The sequence below is a fragment of the Pleurodeles waltl genome, chromosome 3_1 (assembly GCF_031143425.1).
Source record: "Pleurodeles waltl isolate 20211129_DDA chromosome 3_1, aPleWal1.hap1.20221129, whole genome shotgun sequence".
NCBI classification, from domain to species: Eukaryota; Metazoa; Chordata; class Amphibia; order Caudata; family Salamandridae; genus Pleurodeles; species Pleurodeles waltl.
This window is the reverse complement of record NC_090440.1, coordinates 1,607,418,953-1,607,441,166: the sequence shown is the minus strand read 5'-3', so window position 1 is coordinate 1,607,441,166 and position 22,214 is coordinate 1,607,418,953. Positions and strand designations below refer to the sequence as shown.

The 22,214-nt window shown below is 42.7% G+C and overlaps 1 protein-coding gene across 3 annotated transcripts in view; it reads left to right on the top strand.

The window, feature by feature from the left end:
• The window catches only part of LOC138285384 (sodium channel protein type 2 subunit alpha-like), a 696,215-nt gene that overhangs the window by 387,318 nt on the left and 286,683 nt on the right, over positions 1-22,214 (top strand). For all 3 annotated transcript variants that reach the window (XM_069225253.1, XM_069225252.1, XM_069225254.1), the window contains exon 15: positions 9,021-9,194. In XM_069225253.1, coding sequence (XP_069081354.1) covers positions 9,021-9,194 — 174 coding nt within the window. The remainder of the gene's footprint in view (positions 1-9,020; positions 9,195-22,214) is intronic.

Below are 22,214 nucleotides of genomic sequence, written 5' to 3'. Positions count from 1 at the left end.
GCTGTTTGGAAAGTTTGAGGTTGATTCATCAACTTTGGGCCATGAAAAAGGAGGTCCCAAAACACTTTTTTCCAATGAAATTTCCAAAGTGATTTTTAGGCATGACTACAGCCTAAACTGCTGGACAGAATTACACCAAATGTGGCAGAAATGTAGCTTTTGGTCCAGAAAGCGCCCTTTGTGTTATTTGGTATAAATCTGTTCAGTAGTTTTGGATATATTAAAGAAAAAAGAAATATGGATGTCTAGGGACGCTGATCCTCCATTGATCCAACAGTCCCCATGCTGGTATCTAATCAACAACAAAAGGCAACTCATTACTTGAAATAAATGCACATTCTAAGCATGTGAAGATACATTTTTTGAGTGCTCATACACTGACACACATCGTTGCCTTAATGTGTAATACCGGGTTTACAATAGTAGACCCGTTTTGACAATAAATAAACAATACAGTGGGGCACATCAATAGTCAATGTCTATATTAATATAATATCCAAATAAGATGATGTGAGAGATCCTAGTATATTGTAGACTAATATATAAATGAGAAAAACTCCCTTTCCTAAATGTGTAGACCAAAAATTACTAAACCAAGAGAAAAAAACATGTATTCATCTAAACTTGACCAAACGATGTGTGTACATGCAATTAGAAAGTTTTTAATACAAAAGAGAAATCATATTATATACATAAATACATATATATACAGACACAACATAAAAATGGGAATGAATAGCCATCAGCCGACACGTGTTTCGTCCTGACTGGACTTCTTCAAGGCTTTGTTCACTTCTACATTCATATGTTCATATTCCATTTATCTTCCTCTGTTTATAATCACAGTCAGTTACTTCCTTGCTGTCTTCAAGATAAGTCAAAGTTACAGGCATCACAAACCTCCTGCATTGAGGAGTCAACTCTAAACTTCTCTTTCTGCGCTTAAATTACAACCCAGTTCAACTTTTCGATGTAAATCGGCAAGAGCATCGAGGGCCCCTGTACCGCGCCTCACTCTTCCAGTTTTTTCTAAGGCGAGTGTGAGTTACTGGGTTGTAATTTAAGCGCAGAAAGAGAAGTTTAGAGTTGACTCCTCAATGCAGGAGGTTTGTGATGCCTGTAACTTTGACTTATCTTGAAGACAGCAAGGAAGTAACTGACTGTGATTATAAACAGAGGAAGATAAATGGAATATGAACATATGAATGTAGAAGTGAACAAAGCCTTGAAGAAGTCCAGTCAGGACGAAACACGTGTCGGCTGATGGCTATTCATTCCCATTTTTATGTTGTGTCTGTATATTTATGTATTTATGTATATAATATGATTTCTCTTTTGTATTAAAAACTTTCTAATTGCATGTACACACGTCGTTTGGTCAAGTTTAGATGAATACATGTTTTTTTCTCTTGGGTTAGTAATTTTTGGTCTACACATTTAGGAAAGGGAGTTTTTCTCATTTATATATTAGTCTACAATATACTAGGATCTCTCACATCATCTTATTTGGATATTATATTAATATAGACATTGACTATTGATGTGCCCCACTGTATTGTTTACCCATGCTGGTATCTGATTGGCTGTCAACACAACTAGGAAGTGTTGGCAACCATTTTGGGCCTCATGCTGAGCTGAGCTCCCCAAAAATAAAGTATATTAAAAAAACTAAAAAAGAGTACAGCGAAGGAATACTCTGACACCCTAGCCCTTGTGCAGGGGTCCCCCAGGTACCCTGTCTGGGGAAAAAAGCATTTTATTTTAAAATTTTCATCAGAATCCGCAGTGGATCTGTGGATTCAGGAAAAAAATGAAGAAAAAATGAACAAGAGCAGGTTCCCGTGATTGTGTTTTCATCAGCTCCTGCGTGGGCCACGCCCCTGCGGCATGCAGTGGATTAAAAATGAGAGGAGGGGGCACACGTGGCTCCCCCTCCTTGGGCTCCCTTGAGTCCTAGAGACCCTCACCTCCCCTGGGTTTTATGTGCATACTGGAGGGGGGCCTTGCGCATCCCCCCTCCATAGCACTATAGGGAACCGGGGACCACCATCTCCCTGGGGCCAGAAATCCAAATTAATGGGGATGGGGGGGGCTATGTTCCCCACTCTTGGGCCATATGCTAGCCTTACCACCACCTCCCCAGGACTGGTCAATGTAAAATCAAACTGTCCCCCTCCTAGAGCCATTTATGGCCCTGGGAACCACCACCACCCTGGGCCGGCTCCCTATCTCCTGAGATGCCCACGCTTGAGAGATAGCAGTTTGCCTTTGCTTGATGGGAGCTTTGACAACTCCTGCCAAGCAAGAGCAAACTGTAAGTCTATTCCCAGCAGGCGGGAGAAGAAAAATTGCTCCCATCAGCTGGGAGCAGACGTTTCATCTGCTCCCACAAACAGGGAGCACAATATTTTATGTAGGGACTGTAATGAGTGAGTTCTTTTTTGTAACCTGTTGTTGAGGCCAGAGATTGCTGCTCTCGCTTTTAACTACTACTAGTATGTAAAATGACCCAGAAGCCCTGCCTGTTTGACCCCACCACAGATACCCTAGTAGTATGCAAGGTCTTCACTTTTTTCCAGGATGACGGACAACTTAGCAAAAAGCGCCCAAAGCATGTTCCCACCAAATTTGGAGATGCATTCTTGATGCAGAGGAATATGAGTACATTTCCACCAAATGAAGAAGCACTTGCTACATATAATTAAGAGAAAGTACCCTTCTTTGTTGGAGAGTCAACTCTTTGTAGCCTCTTTGTATTCTCTACATGAAGATTCATGTTATGGCAGGTTTCTGTATGAAGACACTTGAGGAAAAATCACATTGATAAAATTACAAAACACACAAGGTTACTGGAGATATGACCTTGTGGTCGTTTACACAGCTGCAGTGTGGAATATTCACTATACATTTGTCTAACAAGGTAGCACTTACTAAGTAAGCAGTAGAAAATATTCCAGCTATGTAGACATTTTGCACAAAACTGTGGCATCTTCTTGAATAAATAAGCAGGTCAGGATGAATTCTGGCACCAATTCTCATTTCACAAAAACTAAACCTTGACCCCCCCTTAGGGTGACAATTGGGGATTGGCCACAGGGCCTTGCTGCAGACCAGGCCCTGCTGCCAACTCTCCCGTGCATTGCCAAAGACTGTGCGTGGTTGAATCCCAATGGTGGGGGTTGGCTGCAGGGCCTGGCCAGGCATGGCCACAGTCCAAGCCCCCCAGCAAACCCCTGTCATGCACCGCCGGAGGCAGTGTTTGGTGCTGGAAATGGTTGTCTACCTGGCGTGCAACCAGAAATTCACTGGAAAAAAACAAAGTTTACAAGGAATTATAGATAGGAATTAGCATTTTAAAAACCTTAGGATTTCAGTGAAACAAAGCAAAGATTAGGGAGACGTTATAGTTAGATTCTGAATTGACGTGCACAAAACCATAGAAATTCAGCTGTTATACTTAGAGTTATTTCAAGCAACTATAACACGTGCCCTAAGGTAACTATAACTCAAGCCCTCACCATACACCACTAATTACCTAGATATTACATCACTCATGACATCTATATGACATCATTGATAATATCACTGTGAACTTTTTGGTAAAATTACTGATGAGGTAACTGTGCATGCCGGGAGCCTGAGTTATAGTTGCCTTAGGGCCCTAAGGTAACTATAACTTGCGCCCCAGCTATTCACAATTTTCTCATCAGTAATTTTATTGCAAATGTTGCAGTAATAATATCAATGATGCCATAGAAAGTGTAATCAATGACGTAATATGTAGAGTAATTAGCTGTGCATAGCAAAGGCACAAGTTACAGTTACCTTAGGGCACGAGTTATAGTTATGTGAGTTAACCATAACTATAACTGCTGAATTTCTATGGCTTTGTATGAGGTAATTCAGAACCTAACTATAACGTCCCTGTAATCTTAGTTTTTTTAATGAATGTGTCTGTTTTTTTTAGCATGCACAGAAATAAATATAACTAGCGCTACACACTGCCTTTGGCCGTTCGTGGTGGGGGTTGGCCACAGGGCCTGATCTATGGCAAGGCTAGGCAGCTAACCCTCCTGCATGCACCCAAACCTAAGCTGCGCACAGCCTTCAGCCATGTGCAGCATGAGGTTGGATACAGTGGGTGGTTTTTTTTCAATTTTTCTCTAGATCCGCGGATCCACCGGTGGGTCCATGGGTCTGCAGATCTGTGGATCCATGGATCCATGGATTGGATGAAAAAAAATATAATTGGGCACTTTTTTGTCTACGAGGTGTCTCCAAGAGAGCCCTCTACTTGTTCTGTCGGGTCAGGATACCTATATCCTGATCTCTTATGTGCTTTTGTACTCTTCTTTTTCCACCCCTAGTTGATGCGACAAACAAAATGGGGGCTGCAACTTTTCTGTCAGGTTGTGCTTCCACTCATATCCAGACCCAGATCCGTAGGTCCCGATCCGTGTCCCTATATAGCTATATTTTTTAAACTCTAATATCTCAGAAACTACTGAACATATTTACACCAAATCTGGATCAAGAGGTAGCTTTCTGCCACACTTGGTGTAATTCTGTTCAGTAGTTTGGGCTGTAGCCATGTTCAAAAAGTTCCAAAAATCCCATTGATGTAGAGTGGGGAAAAAGAATTTTGGGACCACCCCTTTTTCTTTGGTCACCTCGAAATTTGTAAGACAGCAGCTAAAGTGACCAAAGTATATGGTTTGAAATTTTTGTGAAGATACATCAAACGGTGCCAAAGTTATTGGCAAAACAAATAAACTGTCTGTCTACTGAAAAAAAGATCCTAACTATAACTAGCTAGTGGGGTTTGCCACTAGGTAATATATATATCAATCAATCAATCAATCATTGGATTTATAAAGCACACTACGTACCCGTGAGGGTTTCAAGGCGCTGGGGGGGGGGGGAAGTAGGTGTTACTGGTCGAAGAGCCAGGTCTTGAGGAGTCTTCTGAAGGTGAGTAGGTCTTGAGTGTGTCGCAGGTTGGTGGGGAGGGTGTTCCAGGTTTTGGCGGCGAGGTATGAGAAGGATCTTCCGCCGGAGGTCTTTCTTCGGATGCGGGGGACAACGGCGAGGGCGAGGCCAGAGGAGCGGAGCTGACGGGTGTGGGTGTAGAAGCTGAGTCTGTTGTTTAGGTAGGCTGGTCCGATGTCGTGGAGCGCTTTGTGAGTGTGGGTAAGAAGCTTGAAAGTGATCCTCTTGTCCACAGGGAGCCAGTGAAGGTTTCTCAGGTGGTGGGAGATGTGGCTGTGGCGGGGTACGTTGAGGATCAGTCGGGCGGAGGCATTTTGGATGCGTTGGAGGCGTAGTAGGTCTTTTGCTGGGATGCCTGTGTAGAGTGCGTTGCCATAGTCCAGCCTGCTGCTGAGGGCCTGTGTCACTGTTCTTCTTGTTTCTGTCAGGATCCATTTGTAGATTCTGCGGAGCATGCAGAGTGTGTTGTAGCAGGAGGAGGAAACTACGTTGACCTGTTTAGACAAGGTGAGGGAGGAGTCGAGGATGAAGCCCAGGTTGCGAGCGTGGTCGGTCGGTGTTGGTGGGGTTCCTAGTGCGGTGGGCCACCAGGAGACTATATATATATATATATATATATATATATATATATATATATATATATATATATATTAACCTTTAATGTGTGGTGAAAGCATATCTGGTAAAGGCATATGTGATAAAGCCATCAGCATGGTAAAGGCATGCATGGTAAAGGCTGATGTGGTAAAAGCATTACTGTATGTCATAAAGGCATTGTTGTAAAGAGTGTTTCTTGCTTAGATCTGTCATAAATTAGCAAGGGGTAAGGACTCTGACTCTTGGAGAATGTTGCATTGTTGGTGCGCTGGCACAAAGTAGTCACACAAGAAACAAGGTGACCTCCTTAATGTTTTGGATTCAGCTAGTACAGAATGCCACCAGGTGATGGAACTCAGGTTAGCAAGACAAAGTGAAGAGCTTTCTAATTTGGCTTGTGGGCACTTCTTCTGGCTTACAGATCAGTCTCTATAAGGAGCAGGCAGTTTCCATGCAGGCAAGGTCAGCAGAGGCCGTAAAGGAATCCAGCAGACGTTCAACTAGGCATCAAACCTAGATCTATACTTGAGTAAATGGACGCTGCACAGTTAGGTTCAGAAAGCATCTGTGCATGAAGTTCTTCAGAGTGCTATGCAGAGTGTCAGTTTATATGCTCAGTCCTTGGCCCTTAGGCAGTAGCATTCTGACAATTGGATTAGTACATTCTCCAGGTTGGAAAATGAGGTCAACGTGTGGAAGGATTTCCCTCTTAAGAGAAGATGTGTGGCAGAACTGCCCTTCCCTTGCTTCCTGAATGCAGCGCTGAGGATGGTGCATACGACATCAGGAAGTTAGGCATTGCACAGATGTGTTCTTGCTGGAAATCTTGTGCATATTCCTTATAGAATCCACAAATACAAAGGGCCGAAATGGGGTTAGATGTGGGTGACTGGGCTGTCGCTATTATTTCTCTGTAAGCAGCAACCACCATCCATCTTTCATTAGCCATTCGTGTAGAAAATGCTTGCAAGCATCTAAGGGCTAACCTAATAAAAGATGTACACTAAGAGATCGTGATGAGTCTTCTCTGTACTGTCTATTCACGATAACTTTCTCAAATACTAACTAGAAAATTATCAAAAATCACACAGTGGCCCATTTAACTGAGGGAGTTTAACTTCATTTATCTGGGAACCCAGAAGGCATCTCCCCTGAACCAATCTATTACACCTCAAAACTAAATGTAGCCACAAATGAGGGCCTGGGTAGCAAGGCAAGGGCAATACTTACCAAGGTTACAGGATATAGAGGCCAGTTAATTGTCTTTTATGTAAGGTTTAACAAGGGTTACCCTTGTATAGAAGTATTACCAAGCGTGTCCACAGGAAGCGCTAGATTTGCCACTTGAAGTGTTCATTTCAAACAAGGTCCCCTTGTACTCATCAAAAGGGAAAATGCTGGTGAATCGCAACAATAAAGCTAGAAATGGCAGAAACGCAACCGCTACACAGTTGGGAAGTTTCATTCTCACAAGAGTACAAAAGATATCGGCTTTCAGTTGTCTAGGAAAGAGATGGGTGGTCTTTTAATTTGGGGGAGAAAGAGACTAGAGGTCTGAAGAAAGTGTCTTCCAGAACTTTTGTATGCATAGCTAAATAAACATAACACCAAACAGTGACAGAATATTTAGAGAGAAGGGGTTTGGTCAGCCTTTGCATGTTTAGAAGTGTCATCCATAATGTGGAACAATTCACACTGTAGCCATCTGGTGTTTGGAGTGCCATTCAATGTCGTACATGGTTTTGACACTGCACCAGAGCTTTCATTGTTAGAGTTTCCCATGAATCTGACAGGCCTGTACGTGTGGGAGCTGTAAACACTATTAGGCAAAGTAGTCCGTTTTAGAAGGTGCGCTCTTGTTCCTTTACGCTGTGCGGCTGAGGCGCCACGACGACATTTCATATTCTTTTGTCAGCCTTATGTCCCTGTGGGGATGGGTCTGATATTCCACGGCAGTAATCATTGGGGAGTTTGAGCATAAAGGACAGTGATGGCCTACCAGTTGCTACAACTGGGTGTGTTAGCTAAACTTGCATCTCTTCCCAACATCCCAACACCTGTTAAATGCTATACGCTGCTTTCATCTACACATCTTCCTGTTCGCCCAGTTCGTGCCTCTAACTAGATGCTGTGCACACCAGACGCCACTGCGACACACAGAAGGGACCACAACGACAGACACACAGCACTACACATGCACTTTGGAACAAACAGCATGTACACATAAAATAGCCCAAACTTTTTGGCTAGTTTATTCAGTGGTTCAGGAATTCTGATGCTAGTCTAAGATGGCTGGCAGGATTCTAGGTACACTGTCCATCACACACGTGTTACTCCGTGAATTCCTTCCTCACTCTTTGACACACTGTGAAAGTTTTTTTTTGTTGTAAATCCCTTTACGAGAATAGATAGGTGTCAGATAGTGAGCGCCCTTGCCGATTCCTTATGCGGCCCCAGGGCAAGCGCGTGCACCCACCACATGTGACCATCCTTCAGTATGATAAATCAGGATTTCCTCATCGCAGATGACCTGTTTTTCCTCGAGGTAGGCTGCGTGATTTCCAAACCCTGACAGATTTTGAGATAAAAATGGAGTTTAAACTATGAACATACAAGAAGCAAAGAAACACTGGACTTTTGAGACACGTGTTTGAATGTTAATTGAATTAGGAAATTCGACAATGTTTACAGTTAAAAAAGTTAACAGTTTTAAACGCGATGCGTGTACCTTATATATACACGCCTTACAGGCTGCTGTATGCTTTTGCTATAATTGCGTGTTAAATTAAGAGAGCTGACCTTCTGAATTTAAAGTTTAATTTCCTATTTTTATAACATTACCAATAAAACTGCATTGCTGTGAAATCTCAATGCGAGAGCCACCAAGGAATATTGAATGAAACTTTCTGTCAGAGGTCATTATTGCACAGAACTGCATCAAAACAATTACTTCAAATCGGCCAGCATTGATTTTTTGTGGTTTTCTGACTGCTGCTTTTATGAACATCTACAGTTCCGGCCAAAGCCGTATATTTTTAAAAGAAGCGAAATATGGGTCGCAGGATAAGAAATATGTTCTAAAACCGCAATTGCTAATGCTTACGAAAGAACTTGTAGTAATACTGCATCATGATTCCCTATTTTGTGCTGCAAATCTTGGCATGTACAATGTTCTCCAGTACAAATTCCACTGGGTGTTACTTCATTACATTTGGGTAGGGGAAAGTACAGTATTACTACAAAAATTGTGATCTGGGTTTTGTCACAATCTCTGCTTCCTGGATTGGAATATTGAGTCCTATTGGACTGTGGGTCTTGGTAGAAAAGATGGCCTGTACGCCTGCAGAATTGGAGCATGAACTGAAGCAGTTAAGTTATACAGAATTTATTCTCCCTCCATGGTATTTTATTTAAATGTCACTTTGCTTTTTTAGGTTTTCACGGGAATCTTTACAGCAGAAATGGTTTTCAAGCTAATCGCCCTCGACCCTTATTACTATTTCCAAGTCGGGTGGAATATTTTTGATGGAATCATTGTCAGCCTCAGCTTGATGGAGTTGGGTCTTCAAGATGTGGAAGGACTTTCTGTTCTAAGATCTTTCCGTTTGGTAAGTATACTTTCGCCTAATAATCAATATGTGTTTTACGTGTGTCTATATGTCAATAGGGGTACTCTGCACTTCTAACGTTTTCCTTTCTAGATACAAACCCCGTGTTCCCCTGAATACCTTAAAAAATTAAAGTACATTAGTTTACTTCATAACTTCGGTGACTTTTTTCACAATACTGTTCGGGGATCCACTTCAGCTGCAGTTTTAACAAGAGAACATCATGCCAGCTGAAGACAGTTACCAGAAACAAATTACCACCACACTGCAATTTTACAATGCATTCATCACTGCTGTGCGATCTCAAACGTATTGTGAAATTACTGTAAAACCTGATCAATAAACTCCACATTGTATCACGAAGGGTGTGCTTTACTTACACTGTGTACTGCTTGCATTCTTCCAGTACTAGAGCTACTTCGAATTGCTTAAAAAACGAGCTATTTCACCTCCACCTTGGAAATGGTTCTTCTTTCAAAGAATTTCTTGAGCTGCCACGCTTTGGTTTTCATTCTTTTGCATGGGTAATTGGTGGCGGTAGAGCCAATGCAGTATAAATCTCATTGCTTTAAAACTACAAGGAAGGAAGTAGTATCACAAAAACAGACATGCTTTAAAAATATTTCAGCCGTTTTTATGTTGTATGTAGGTATATAGTGCACGTTCTGCCACAAGTTTGGCTTCGAAGTGGCAAGTAAGTTCTCTGTAAAAATGAGGGCATTTTCTTTGCCCGGTGGGTGCTCCAATTATGGAAGCATTGCTGGGTAAACATACATACATACGTACATACATAAATACATACATAGGGACCGTCTAATCACCCTTCGCTGGAAACAGATGGGTGTAGTACATCCTGCACATATATCACCCCCACATTTTTGACTTGCTTTATATAATCCAGGTAAAGGGATGTAGAGTTAGAATAGCAAATCTGTACTTCTCTGTTACTTACCTTGGCGGTCTAATGAAAGTGAATATTTTGGAGCTGATGTGTTATGTTATTTTATTTGGTTATTGTACCCTCAAAAAGTCTCTTGGTGCTAACGTCTAGCATAGCAATAAGGTAAGCATTAATGAATCTCAGATAGCCATTATTCATAGAAAAGATATAGGTTTTAATTTTTTTCTGGAAATGTGAAGGGAAGATTTCTGATGGATATTAAGTGGAATTCTGATCCACAGTTAATTAACTGGGCGATCTAATGATAGTCAATATTTTGGCGTTGATGTGTTATGTTATTTTATTTGGTTTTTGAAGCATCAAAACTTACTTGGTGCTATCGTTAAGCATAGCTGTAAGGGAAGCATTAATGAAACACAGACAGCCATTATACATAGAAAAGACCTATGTTTTCATTTTTTTCCTGGAATTGAGAAGGGAAGATTCATGACGGATATTAAGTGGAATTCTGTTCCATGGTTTCATTTCACAAACTCAGAAAACTCTTCCACCAAGTGTTTTGGAGTTACTTTTCAGAATGGGAAACAGGAACACCATATGTCGTTTGAGAGTATATTTTGGTGCGTATTTTACACAAACAATTCTCAGAAAAAAGGACCAATATTTTGGTTAAACAATACAAACTTTTATGAACATAATTTGTTTATGTACTGGTAACTAGTGAATATAATTCAAAGGTACCAAAGCTCTCAAATGTCCTTACATTGTGAGTAAGACTTACTGTGCCATTTTGTTTAGGTTGTAATTTAAGGATACTTTCCCATAAGAGCCCAAGATAGATTGACTTACAGAAAGCAGTTTGAGAATGAGTACTGGAGTCAGCTGTTGTGATTCTCTGTGAAGATATGGAATGGAAAGATGTGTTTCAGAATATGGAGATTGAAGAAACAGCTTTTATCTGTTGAAACAGTATGTGTAGTGTTCTTTAGATTGAGGTCAAGCAGGACCCCAAAATTCCAAACACATCGTCCTGGAGATGGGATGCTTTCCTCCTTGGTTGGTCACAGTCTAGTGCCCCAGAAATACACATTACAGTAATCAGAATTATGGACTTCATAAGGTTAAATTTGTGGAAGTCCTTCCCCTCCCAGCTTTCCACCGCCTCTAAAGCCTCTGTGACTTCTGATGTATCCTCCAATTGTTACGCTCTCAGGTTGACTATAATTGTGTGTCATTTGCATATATATTTAGAGAGATATGAAAATCCCTTAGTACTATAGCTATAGTTGTCAGGTATAATTTAAAACAAGCATTTGCAATACACCAGGCCTCGCATTTCTCCGAGTTAGAGCTATTAGCAGTTGTAAACTCCCAACCGGACTTTTCTTGCCTCATTAAATGGAAAAAAAGAGTTTGATCACGCTGCTACAGTTCACTCATAGTGAAACCTATCGGCAAAAGTGCAATTATCTACGTAACCCGCAAAAGTGCAATTAACTATGTAACAGGGTCGATGTCATGCAAAGCGTTCGACTTCTGCCGAGCGAGATCGCGCTGCGAAAAAAGAGAAAAAGTAGTCCACAAACCGGACAGAAAACAGCAAGCCTCATATGTTTTCAGTACTTGGTCGCTACGCTCGAAGAGGGCTAACCACTGGAAAAGGCATGACGTAGGCATGCCTTCCACTAATGAAAGCAAGGAGATTTTAAAAGGCAAGCCCGCAAACCAATGAAAGACACTGACGGGACATGGACGGGGCTCCGAGCCCTTTTCTACCTACTACAGGGTCTTGCAAGCAATACACATGTGCAAGCGCACACTACAGGCTCGACCCTAAAAAAGGCCTTGCCCTAAGCCCTCCACTTCACATCCCGTTCCTCCCATTCGAAGGCACGTAAGCTCCTGCCCTTGACCCTCAGTTGCTAGTTTCAGGTCTTAAGGCCCGACTCTACACCTGATACAAAGGGAAATAATGATGCTTGCACAACTTAACCTGATAAACCACAGAAATTGTAGAAAGAAAATGGAATGGCTGGACCTACTCACATCAGATTTAAATAGATATAAAATACTTTTTACTGCCACCCAAACCACAATGACAAAATAATAATTTACAATAGCTTCCTTATATAATTGGACAAAAGTCAACCAACCACCATGACCGAGACAACCTACAAGTCCAATAATAATAGGATATTTCTATGGGAAAATCTCAGACCCCCAAGCAAATATGAACGGTGTATGATTAAGAAATGTGTTCAAACACATAACCAACCAAAAACTGAATTAATGTACAGCTGAATCTGGAAAATAATTAATAAAAGCTCAAGGCCAACATCATTTCTACACACCATATTAAGTATCCTCCACAGAATAACGTAGTCCGCAGACTGACTACACCAAACAGGATAAGGACAGACTAACAGATGTCAAGCAAATGGAACCATAGTAGAACTCATGTCTCTTTCATACCCCAAATTGCAACATTATTCAATAAGCATCACTGATAAGTGCTAGAAATTGTCATCCCTAATTATAAAAACTAATTGACAAACCTCCTTTTATCATCTCTAGGTCTATGATGTATCTCCTAGACACTCTATTATTATTGTGCTTTATAAAATAACAAACACAAGTAAACCCCCTCACCCCACCAAAAGTTATTGAAGTGTGGAACCATGCTAGCCACTCTCCTAAGCTTGAATTTAAAGTGCCACCTCTTTAGGTCTCTGGGTATAGTGGAAGCTACTCCTTATAAGTTTGATGGAATACTTCAAAAGAAAACCAACTAACCCAGTGTCCAGAAAGGACTGCCTCAGAGAGCACAGAAAAAATAATAATGGATATGCATATTGACCTGCCACAAGGCAACACAAACATAAATAGCTCCCTTCACCTTCCCCATCCTTACATTCTTGCTCCTCAGTCATGAACCCATAGCCCACAGTACATGTTCAATATGTTACTCACCGTTTGCCACCTCCATCTCTGTACCATTATTGCTCATGTCAAGTATTGTTCTACCTACAGATGTTGTTCACTTTGTCAACTAACCAATGTTTTTTGAAATCAATAAAATATTAGTCTTAAAAATCTTTAAATACGTGTTGTTGAAGGAGTGTGAGTCCTTTGAAAGCTTGGAGCCTGAGGCATAATGCCCTCTTTTCTTGATGGCGCTGTCTTATTGGTTAATACACTCTTGTAGTTTTCTGTCAATGTCTTTTAGTCTGTTCACAGACTGGGATCTCATGTTATTCCCTACCAGGGAATACATTTTACACCACCCTCTTCGTTCTTTATATTCTGGTGCTTATCATTTCGCTTTTTTGTTTTCAAACATAGCACCACATAAGTCAGAATGCCAAGTAAAGCCGAGTATCTGACGAGCTTCTCACAAATGACTTGGAGTAACTTAACATCATCCACAAAAGTGTAACTGCCCATTGATGACCGGGTGGTCACAGCGTATTCTAATAAGGAAAATTGTCTAGCCCTCACAAAGAACAGCTGAGTAAATGATAAGCATGCAGCTGAAGTGAGTTTTATGAAATCTGCACCCTCAGAAACACTGTGAATGTATTTATTGGGTCCGACTAGACAGAGCTTCAACTCTCTTCCAGAGCTCTTGTAAGATAGGAAAACAAGCAAGGCTCTTCCTGCAAAATGCAGATTTGCAAGAGGTTTGATTGGCTGCTGGGCTACTTCTTGTATTTCTCTGGCATCATGTGATTGAATGTTGTACCATTAGCGTACAGCATCCCCATTGTATTGGATAATACTGCAGAATTAGCACAGCGTTTGAAACTCCTTCCTAGGCTGCAAATCACTTCCGGATGGGCAGGTAAGAGCCCACCACGTTTGTTGTGGTAGAATATGGGCTTGTATGGTGGTCTGTGTCGGAAGCGTTGGGTATAATCTGTGTGATCTGGAGGGATGCTCCAATCGTGTCATGGTGAACCTATGGCTGCATTCAAACAGGGAGTGAACAGAGAGATTTGCAACAGACAGAGCTGCACTTGATGGGTCACTACAGATGCATACAGTAAATGTTTGAAAATGAATATAAGTAATTCGAAGCAGACAGTGACAAGCGAACCTGTTAATGCAGTTGTTTGGCTTTTCTGGGTGTGAGCTGCATCTGAGCAGCATTCACAATTTCAGAGAAAAGTTTATAATAGCCAGGTTTCGATAGGGAGATGCCAGCAAGTAACGTATATGATTCCAGCCCCCCATATTCCAAAATTTGGCTAACTCCTAAATAGGCCATTAGAATCAGGTGCTGCTGATCACACCTTTCCAAAACAGAAGAAACATCCAGAGGGCCCTGCAATACGTTTTGGATACATACTTTACATTAACTTCTGCCAAGCATGCATGCAGGGCCAATATGTGGACCAGTGTTGACCGATGTTTCTCTCAAATCCTAGAAGGAGACCCAGAACGCTACTTTTCTTTACTCTTACAATAAGAAAAACATCAAGGAAGTCAGTTAGAATCTGGCATGCCGGCTGGCAAACACCTGGGGTTGGTGGGGGCACTGCATACCTAACATAGGCCCTCATTCTAAGTCTGGCGGGCGGCAGAGGCCGCCCGCCAGACTTCCCCCCTCCAAAATACCGCTCCGCGGTCCAGAGACCGCGGAGGGTATTCCAAGTTTTCCCCTGGGCTGGCGGGCGGCCGCCAAAAGGCCGCCCGCCAGCCCAGGGGAAAACAACCTTCCCACGATGAAGCCAGCTCGTAATCGAGCCGGCGGAGTGGGAAGGTGCGACGGGTGCTACTGCACCCGTCGCGTATTTCACTGTCTGCTATGCAGACAGTGAAATACTAGCGGGGCCCTCTTACGGGGGCCCCTGCAGTGCCCATGCCATTGGCATGGGCACTGCAGGGGCCCCCAGGGGCCCCGCGACACCCCCTACCGCCATCCTGTTCCTGGCGGGCGAACCGCCAGGAACAGGATGGCGGTAGGGGGTGTCAGAATCCCCAAGGCGGCGCAGCATGCTGCGCCGCCTTGGAGGATTCATTTGGGCAGCGGGAAACTGGCGGGAGACCGCCAGTTGTCCCGGTCCGACCGCGGCGTTACCGCCACGGTCGGAATGCCCAAGGGAGCACCGCCGGCCTGTCGGCGGTGCTCCCGCCCCCGTTGACCCTGGCGGTTCTGTACCGCCAGGGTCATAATGAGGCCCATAATGTGAGAAACTCACTGTGTCAAAAGGGCTTCTTCATCAAAAGTGCTTCTGCCAACATGGCCGCAGCACTTCTGGCACAACAATCAGCTGCAAGGCTGCATGGCTGAACATTTGGCATTTTTTACATTTTCAAAAGACAAACCCCCAAAATAAGCATTGTTTTTTGGAAAACGTAAAGCCATTCCTCATAATAGCTGGAAGGTATTCTTTTCAGCTTGTTAGGAACTTGTTCCAGAGTAAAAACCTGGCTCTGCCGATCCACACATTAGACTGGCTCAGGCCACAAAGGGTTACTGTGTCGTGATTTATGGTTCAACTTCCACTCAGGCTGCTGACCTGCACAGTGAGTGTTCCGTAACTGAAAACAATATGAAGTAATAGTATGTATGCTTAGCACACCATGTACCAAATGAGTGATGCAACGCACTGCCTGGCCTTCAAAAAAACTATGATTTTCACCAACACAGCTATTGATATTATAATAGCAAGGAGGTCTTACTCGTTTGAGATTTTAAAGAGTTGTGTAATTTTAGTCAGAGATTATTAACATGGTTCCGGAGGTGGTGGCTGGCTCTGGTGGTGTGTCATGTTGCCCTCTCCACTGAACCAAGGCTATCGATACTCCTTGTACAGTGGGAGTTCTTTCTATGAGGCAGCAGGACTCCGTGCATTGCAGGAAGAGGTCGTCAGCTTCAGCACTTGCTCCCTCCGTCTCCCTGCCTTACACTGTTTAGCGTGTAACATGTTTGCATTGCACAGTGTAGTCCAAAGAAAGGAAAAGCAACATGCTCATGTCTGTAGCATGCGTTCATCTGCAGCAGAATGTCAATCACAAGGCAGTTGTGAGTCACGCTGGTGCAGTACTTCATAACACAGAAATTGACAAGAGAAAGCATTTTACCTAGGCTTTGCATTTGCATACTCTTTTTCTGATACAGCCAAAAAAATATACATTTTGAAACCCTGGAATATGTTAAAAAGGAACATTATCTCGTTTTCTGCTGAATATATCACAGTGAGGAAGGCTTGAAATAGTCAAAATGATGCTCACCTCCAAATTCATATATTCCATCACTACGTTCCCTATCTCATTGACCCAATCATTCTTCATTGAAATTAACGCACGAATGAAGTTCTGTGGAAAGGTAAGACTCAAGAACACCAATACACCAACTACAAAAAAGATGCTAGTTTGACAAGACACTTTCCCAAACTTTTATCTTTCTCAAGAAGAATAACATAGGCCTTAGAACAGCAAAAAAATCCTATGGACTATGACACGCCACCTTGGGGTAAACTTAAAGCCCCCTTAACTGAAGATGTAGTTCTAACAGTCTTCCGCCAGTAACTAGAAACTACCTCATTCCCCATATTTTGTCACAAACACAAAAAGAATCGTAAATAAATATACAAAAATGTGATGTTTAATGAAAGAAGAATATTTTAGCAGCAGCATTGTGTGTAGCAAAGAGTTGAACACAGAAATGCGGGAACTCCGGGTGTCATGATGGCGGATCGGTCACAGGAAGAACAATCAGACATCGTGCTCATCTCGCTACTCCAAACCATAAAAAAGATGAAAAGTAGTCCACAATCCATACGGAAAACAGCAAGCCTCGCATGTTTTCAGTACTTGGTCACTGCGCTCGAGGAGGGCTAACTACCGGAAAAGGTATGGCGTATGCATACCTTTCACTAATGAAAGCAAGCAGATTTTAACAGGCAAGCCAACAAACCAATGAAAGACACTGACATGACATGGATGGGGCTCCAAACCCTTTTCTAACTACTAAAGCGTCTCACAAGCGAAACTCCTCCATTTTATGTTCTTTGGTTCTGAGCGTTAAAAGCATATGTGAGTCATCTGTATTCAGTTTGTGAGAAAAGAGAAGAAACAGGTTTATGTTTGTTTGTTTAATTAGCTATATTGGCTCAAAGCCATTAATGTACATTACAATAGAAAAAAAAACATACACTGCACAATTCAAAAATTCAAATTCCCAAAGGAATGCTCGTAAGTGGTGTATATGTAAACACCACCTTAACTCGCGTTGTTGAAACAGCACGTAATAGCGTGTCGTGGAGCCATGCAATGAGAGCTCCGGTCGGCAAGTAGCTACTTTGGGATTTCTCTACACAGAGCCACATAGGTTGTTCTTTGGTTTTAGGAACCAGAGGGATTGTATTGCTACTTGGTTTCTTGAATATTTGCATTATACCTTAAAGAGCCCTGAGGAAGTTGCGGGGACTAGTTTCTCCTACGACGAAACACGTGTTGGCTGTTTTTCTGTTTCAATAAAAGATGAACATTACATTCCAAGAATAAATTGGAGTTTCTGTTAACCTGTATGATCTATTCAGATTTGGAAATTGACTTGGAAATCAGTATACATGGACTACTGTTCTCATAATATTATTTCACGTGTGCCTTGACTTCTGTTGAGCTTATAAGTGCGCACAGCCTTAGACTTTCTAATAGATGATGAACTAGGCACTGCACTCCTGGCCGTGCTCCTCAGGTGCTCATTTGTGGGGGCCCGGCCCTGGTCTGTTATTTCTGTACACTCAGTGCCAACTGATGGATCGCATACTACAGTCTCTGAGGATGCGGCGGTGTTGGTCTGAGAGTCTAGAGAGAAGCCCGATATATCACAACCTAATGAGAGCAATTTCTCTGTTAATTCTATCTCTTATGCCAAAACCCCCATAGCCATTTGGAGCATCTTGCCAATCGATGTGGGCTTGATGGAGGCAACTGGTGACAACACCCTGCCCAGACCATTTCTCTTCCCCATATTCACAGCTCAACCAGCCTGGACCAAACCACCAGCTATCAATCTAAAATTAACAACCTTGTGAGCAGGCAATTAAAACAGTGAAAGTAAATTGCTGGAGTTGTGACAAGCTCTTAGAGTCACTCACTCCACCAGTTACGTTTAGCACTAAATCCAACCAACTGAATAACAGAAGAAAGTGGGGGTCCCAGTCCAACCTCATACAGGCGCCGAATGCGCAGACAGGCCTGCTCCTGGCTGAGTCTTCGCCCGGGCACGTGCGTGGGAGTGTCCCAGGTGCCTCCCGTGCAGCAGAACCAGCATGGTACTTTTATGCACCTCCGGGTGTGTGTGCTGTACGGAGGTGACAAAGACTGCTGGGGAATAGAGTACAGGCTTCCCCTGTTCCCATAGAGGATCCTCCCGCACGGCAGGACCAGCAAGTTACTTTTATACACCTCTGGGCATGTGTGTTGTGGGGAGGCAGTCATCCTGCAACAAAGACTGCTGGGGAATGGATCTCAGGTTCCCCCGGCCCCATAGATAAGCATAGTATGAAGCAGGACTAGCGAGTTACTTTTATTTGCCTCTGGGGGCATGTGTTGTAGGTATGCAGTACTCCTGCCACAAAGGCTACTGGGGAACGGATTTCAGGCTCTCCCAGTCCCGTAGACAAGCATCCCATGCAGTAGGACCAGCGAGTTACTTTTATGCACCTCTGAGCATGTGTGTTGTACGGAGGCAGCCCTCCTGCCACAAAGACTGCTGAGGAACAGAGTTCAGGCCACCCAGTCCTGTAGACAAGCATCCCACGCAGCGGGACCAGCAAGTTACTTTTATTCGCCTCTGGGAGCGTGTGTTGTAGTGAGGTGGCCCTACTGCTGCAAAAACTGCTGGGCAATGGAGTTCAGGCTCCCCTGGTCCTGTTGACAATCGGCCCATGCAGCGGGATCCGCAAGCTACTTATATGCTCCTCCAGGTATGCGTGTTGTAGGGAGGCAGCCCTCCTGCTGCAAAGACTGCTGAAGAATGGAGTTCAGGCTCCCTCGGTCCTGTAGACAAGCGGTTTATATTCCTTTTCTCGTTGCTCCAATTTTAGATAAACTGGGGGCAGGATTCCAAAGTTCACTGTTGCAGATGTGACAGACAGCTCTAAGGGGCCCAATTCTCTGGCATCACCTCTATCCAGTGTCATGCATAAATTGTCTGAGACAGAGTTCAACACATATTTCAGATTTTGTCTGTGGAAGAAACCTTCTTGAATTCAAACAAGAATATTACTATGACCAAAATAATCTTGTAATTGGGCAGTCACTACCTACTTTAACATTTTGCTACATAAAGGAGGATAGTGGTGGGTCTAAAGTTGTCCAGATCTTCCACATTTTTCCCAGGTTTCTTCAGTAAGCAGTGGATAATGGTTATTTTAAATCCAGTAGTAATGACTTTGGAACGTAGTGAGACAGTACCATTGTACTTATTGCAAATTACTGGTCCAACACCACAAGAAACAAACACAACATTTTTATTTGGCTACTTTTTTAATAGGGAGGAGTGTAAAGATTAAGTGCAGGTTTTCATTTGGTCCTATGTACTTACCTTCTGAGGGATTGTGGTTGCCTTGTCATGTATCATTTATTTTTACTTTGAATAAGCAGTTAAGGCAGTACAAGCTAGGTTAAAGTGTAGTTACCTGGAGAAAATAATTTTGGGAGACTAAAATTAGTTTTATAAATTATATAATTTCCAGCATAGCTGTGACAATGTTTTGTTGACTCCTTGTCACACACCTGTTCCCCTTCACATCTATGTCACCCTCGTTAGCCCACTATCACTATGGCTTTGGACCTCAACGAGGCACTGAGATGCATTAAAATGGAAAATACTATTGTTAAAATTATTGATTCGAGTGACCCATCCTTACTCATTCTTCTGGACCATTTCAGCAGCAATTGACACTTTAGTTTATACTCAGCTTCTAAATAGCGGTAGAAGCAAGGTTGGGATGTTGGATATTTCCAGTCACTGGTTGGATCTTCTTTCTGTAAAAGGAAAGTTAATGTGGTGGCTGGATCAGAGCTTGTGGAGACAATTACAGACCTGCAAGGACTCTTTCTGTCTCCCTTTGTTTTCAAATTGTGTGTGCAGTACTGAAACCAAATCCTATGAGACCTCGGTATGGAATTTCAGAATTATGCTGATGATACACAAAATGTATCACACTTGTTTCAATATCCAATTTTAGATAAAGCAAATATTTCATAGGTAATTGACAAAATATAGAGCTTGCTTAGCTTATTTGCATAGGTCCTTATGACAAAATAAACAGAGCTCTATTCACCTCTTTCATAGCCGGCAACTCTGGTGATCTTAGTGATTTGGTCAAAGTTATAGGAGGAATATTGTGACAGTCACATGACTAAGGGCCTAATTAGGAGTGCGGCGGAAGTAAAGACCCGTCCTCTGAACTTCTGACAGGGAGGTTGTCGCCACACTGGCTACCACCTCGCCAGACCCATTAAGACTTTCCCATCTTGCTGACTACCGGAAACCGAAGTCAGTCAGCCTATCGGGAAAGTGACAGCATCATTGTCTCTGGCTTGTAATCAACCCGGTGGCAATGCTGCTGCCTGCACGGTGCACTAGCAACTTCTCAATGATCACTATCTGCACAGCAGACAGTAAACATTCTGAGGGTGCTGGGCAGGGGGACCCCTGCACTGCCCATGCAAAGTGCATGGGCAGTGCAGGGGCCCTCCTGTGGCCTCCTGCACCTGTTCTCTGCCAGCCTTTTCATGGCAGTAAAATCCCCATGAAAAGGCTGGCTGAGAACCAGGTCGTAATCAGCAGGTTGGCACTGCGTGCAGCGCCACCCTGGCTGATTCTGACCTCCGCCACTGTCAGGATCATTGATCCCAGCGGAGATGGAGGGACCCTGGCAGTCTGACCACTAGGGTCTTAATGTGGTGGTTGGACTGCCACAGCAGGGTAATGAGGCCCTAAGTATTGTGTCCTTCTTCCTTTATCATCTGAAGAGACTGCCAAAAAAGTATGTGCCTTTTGTCATTGACAGGAGAGAGTCTGTGGCTAGTTAGATTACAGCAATGCTATGTTGGCCAGAACATCTAAAGCCAACATAAAAAAAATGAAATTAAATTGGCAGCCTTTGCCTTCAATGTTCAATTTAATAGCTTGGTTCTCACGCATAAAACTATCTACATGGATGCACCTGAATATCTGGCTTTGAACTTTGTCCCTTAAATGCCAAGCCGGAATTTAATATTTTCTGACAAAAAGCTCCTTGTGTTGCCAAAACATTTTTGGCAAATGTCCTGTGGGAATTTCTTATGAATGAGTGCACGTTTCACCTGGAATATGGGAATATAGACATGGAAAAGGCATTGATAATTTTTTTGTTATTTGGTAAACCAATGAAGACCTTGCAGTTTTAAATGCATTGTGGTGTATTCAGTTCTTTGTTGCCACTCTTTCTTTTTCTGCTGTTCACAAAAGCCGAACCTGATTGAGTGAATCAAAGGTTGTTATCAAACATAATTTTAAGTATGTAAATGTTTTGAACATGTCAAGGCTTGATTCCAGTGGGGTGAAGGTGCTGCTGTTGTGACTAATGCGCAATCTGAATACATAGCCAGTTAAGGTTCAAAAACGTCATAGAGACAAATCAATCCTGGCCGACTTTATAAATTCACGGATAACCCAAAAATATATTTTTTGCAAATACTCCCATCACCTCTGACAAGCACATGTGAAGTTTGCATACACCTTACTATCAATGCCTCTTCAGGATATTAATCATTCTGCTGAAGAATCTCCCACCCACAAACTCATCTATAGATCCATGCACAATCTGGGTGGTTTAGAGCATGCTACAATGATTGGATTTGGGGTGTCATGTTGGTAAACAAATGCAGCTCCACAGGAATAGCACAAGCTACTTCAGAGAGGTAGGAGTCAGACCTGTTCGGAAGAATAACCTTTCCCCTTGCACTTTACCACTATTGACCTATTAGAGACATATTGCAGATCTTTTTTCCTAGCCAATTTGATGAAAACGATCATAGTCTTTCAGCTCCAGTCTAATACAGACCATCACCTTTGTCTCTCGCCTTGCAATCTGGGTTTAGGGTGGGTCTTCATT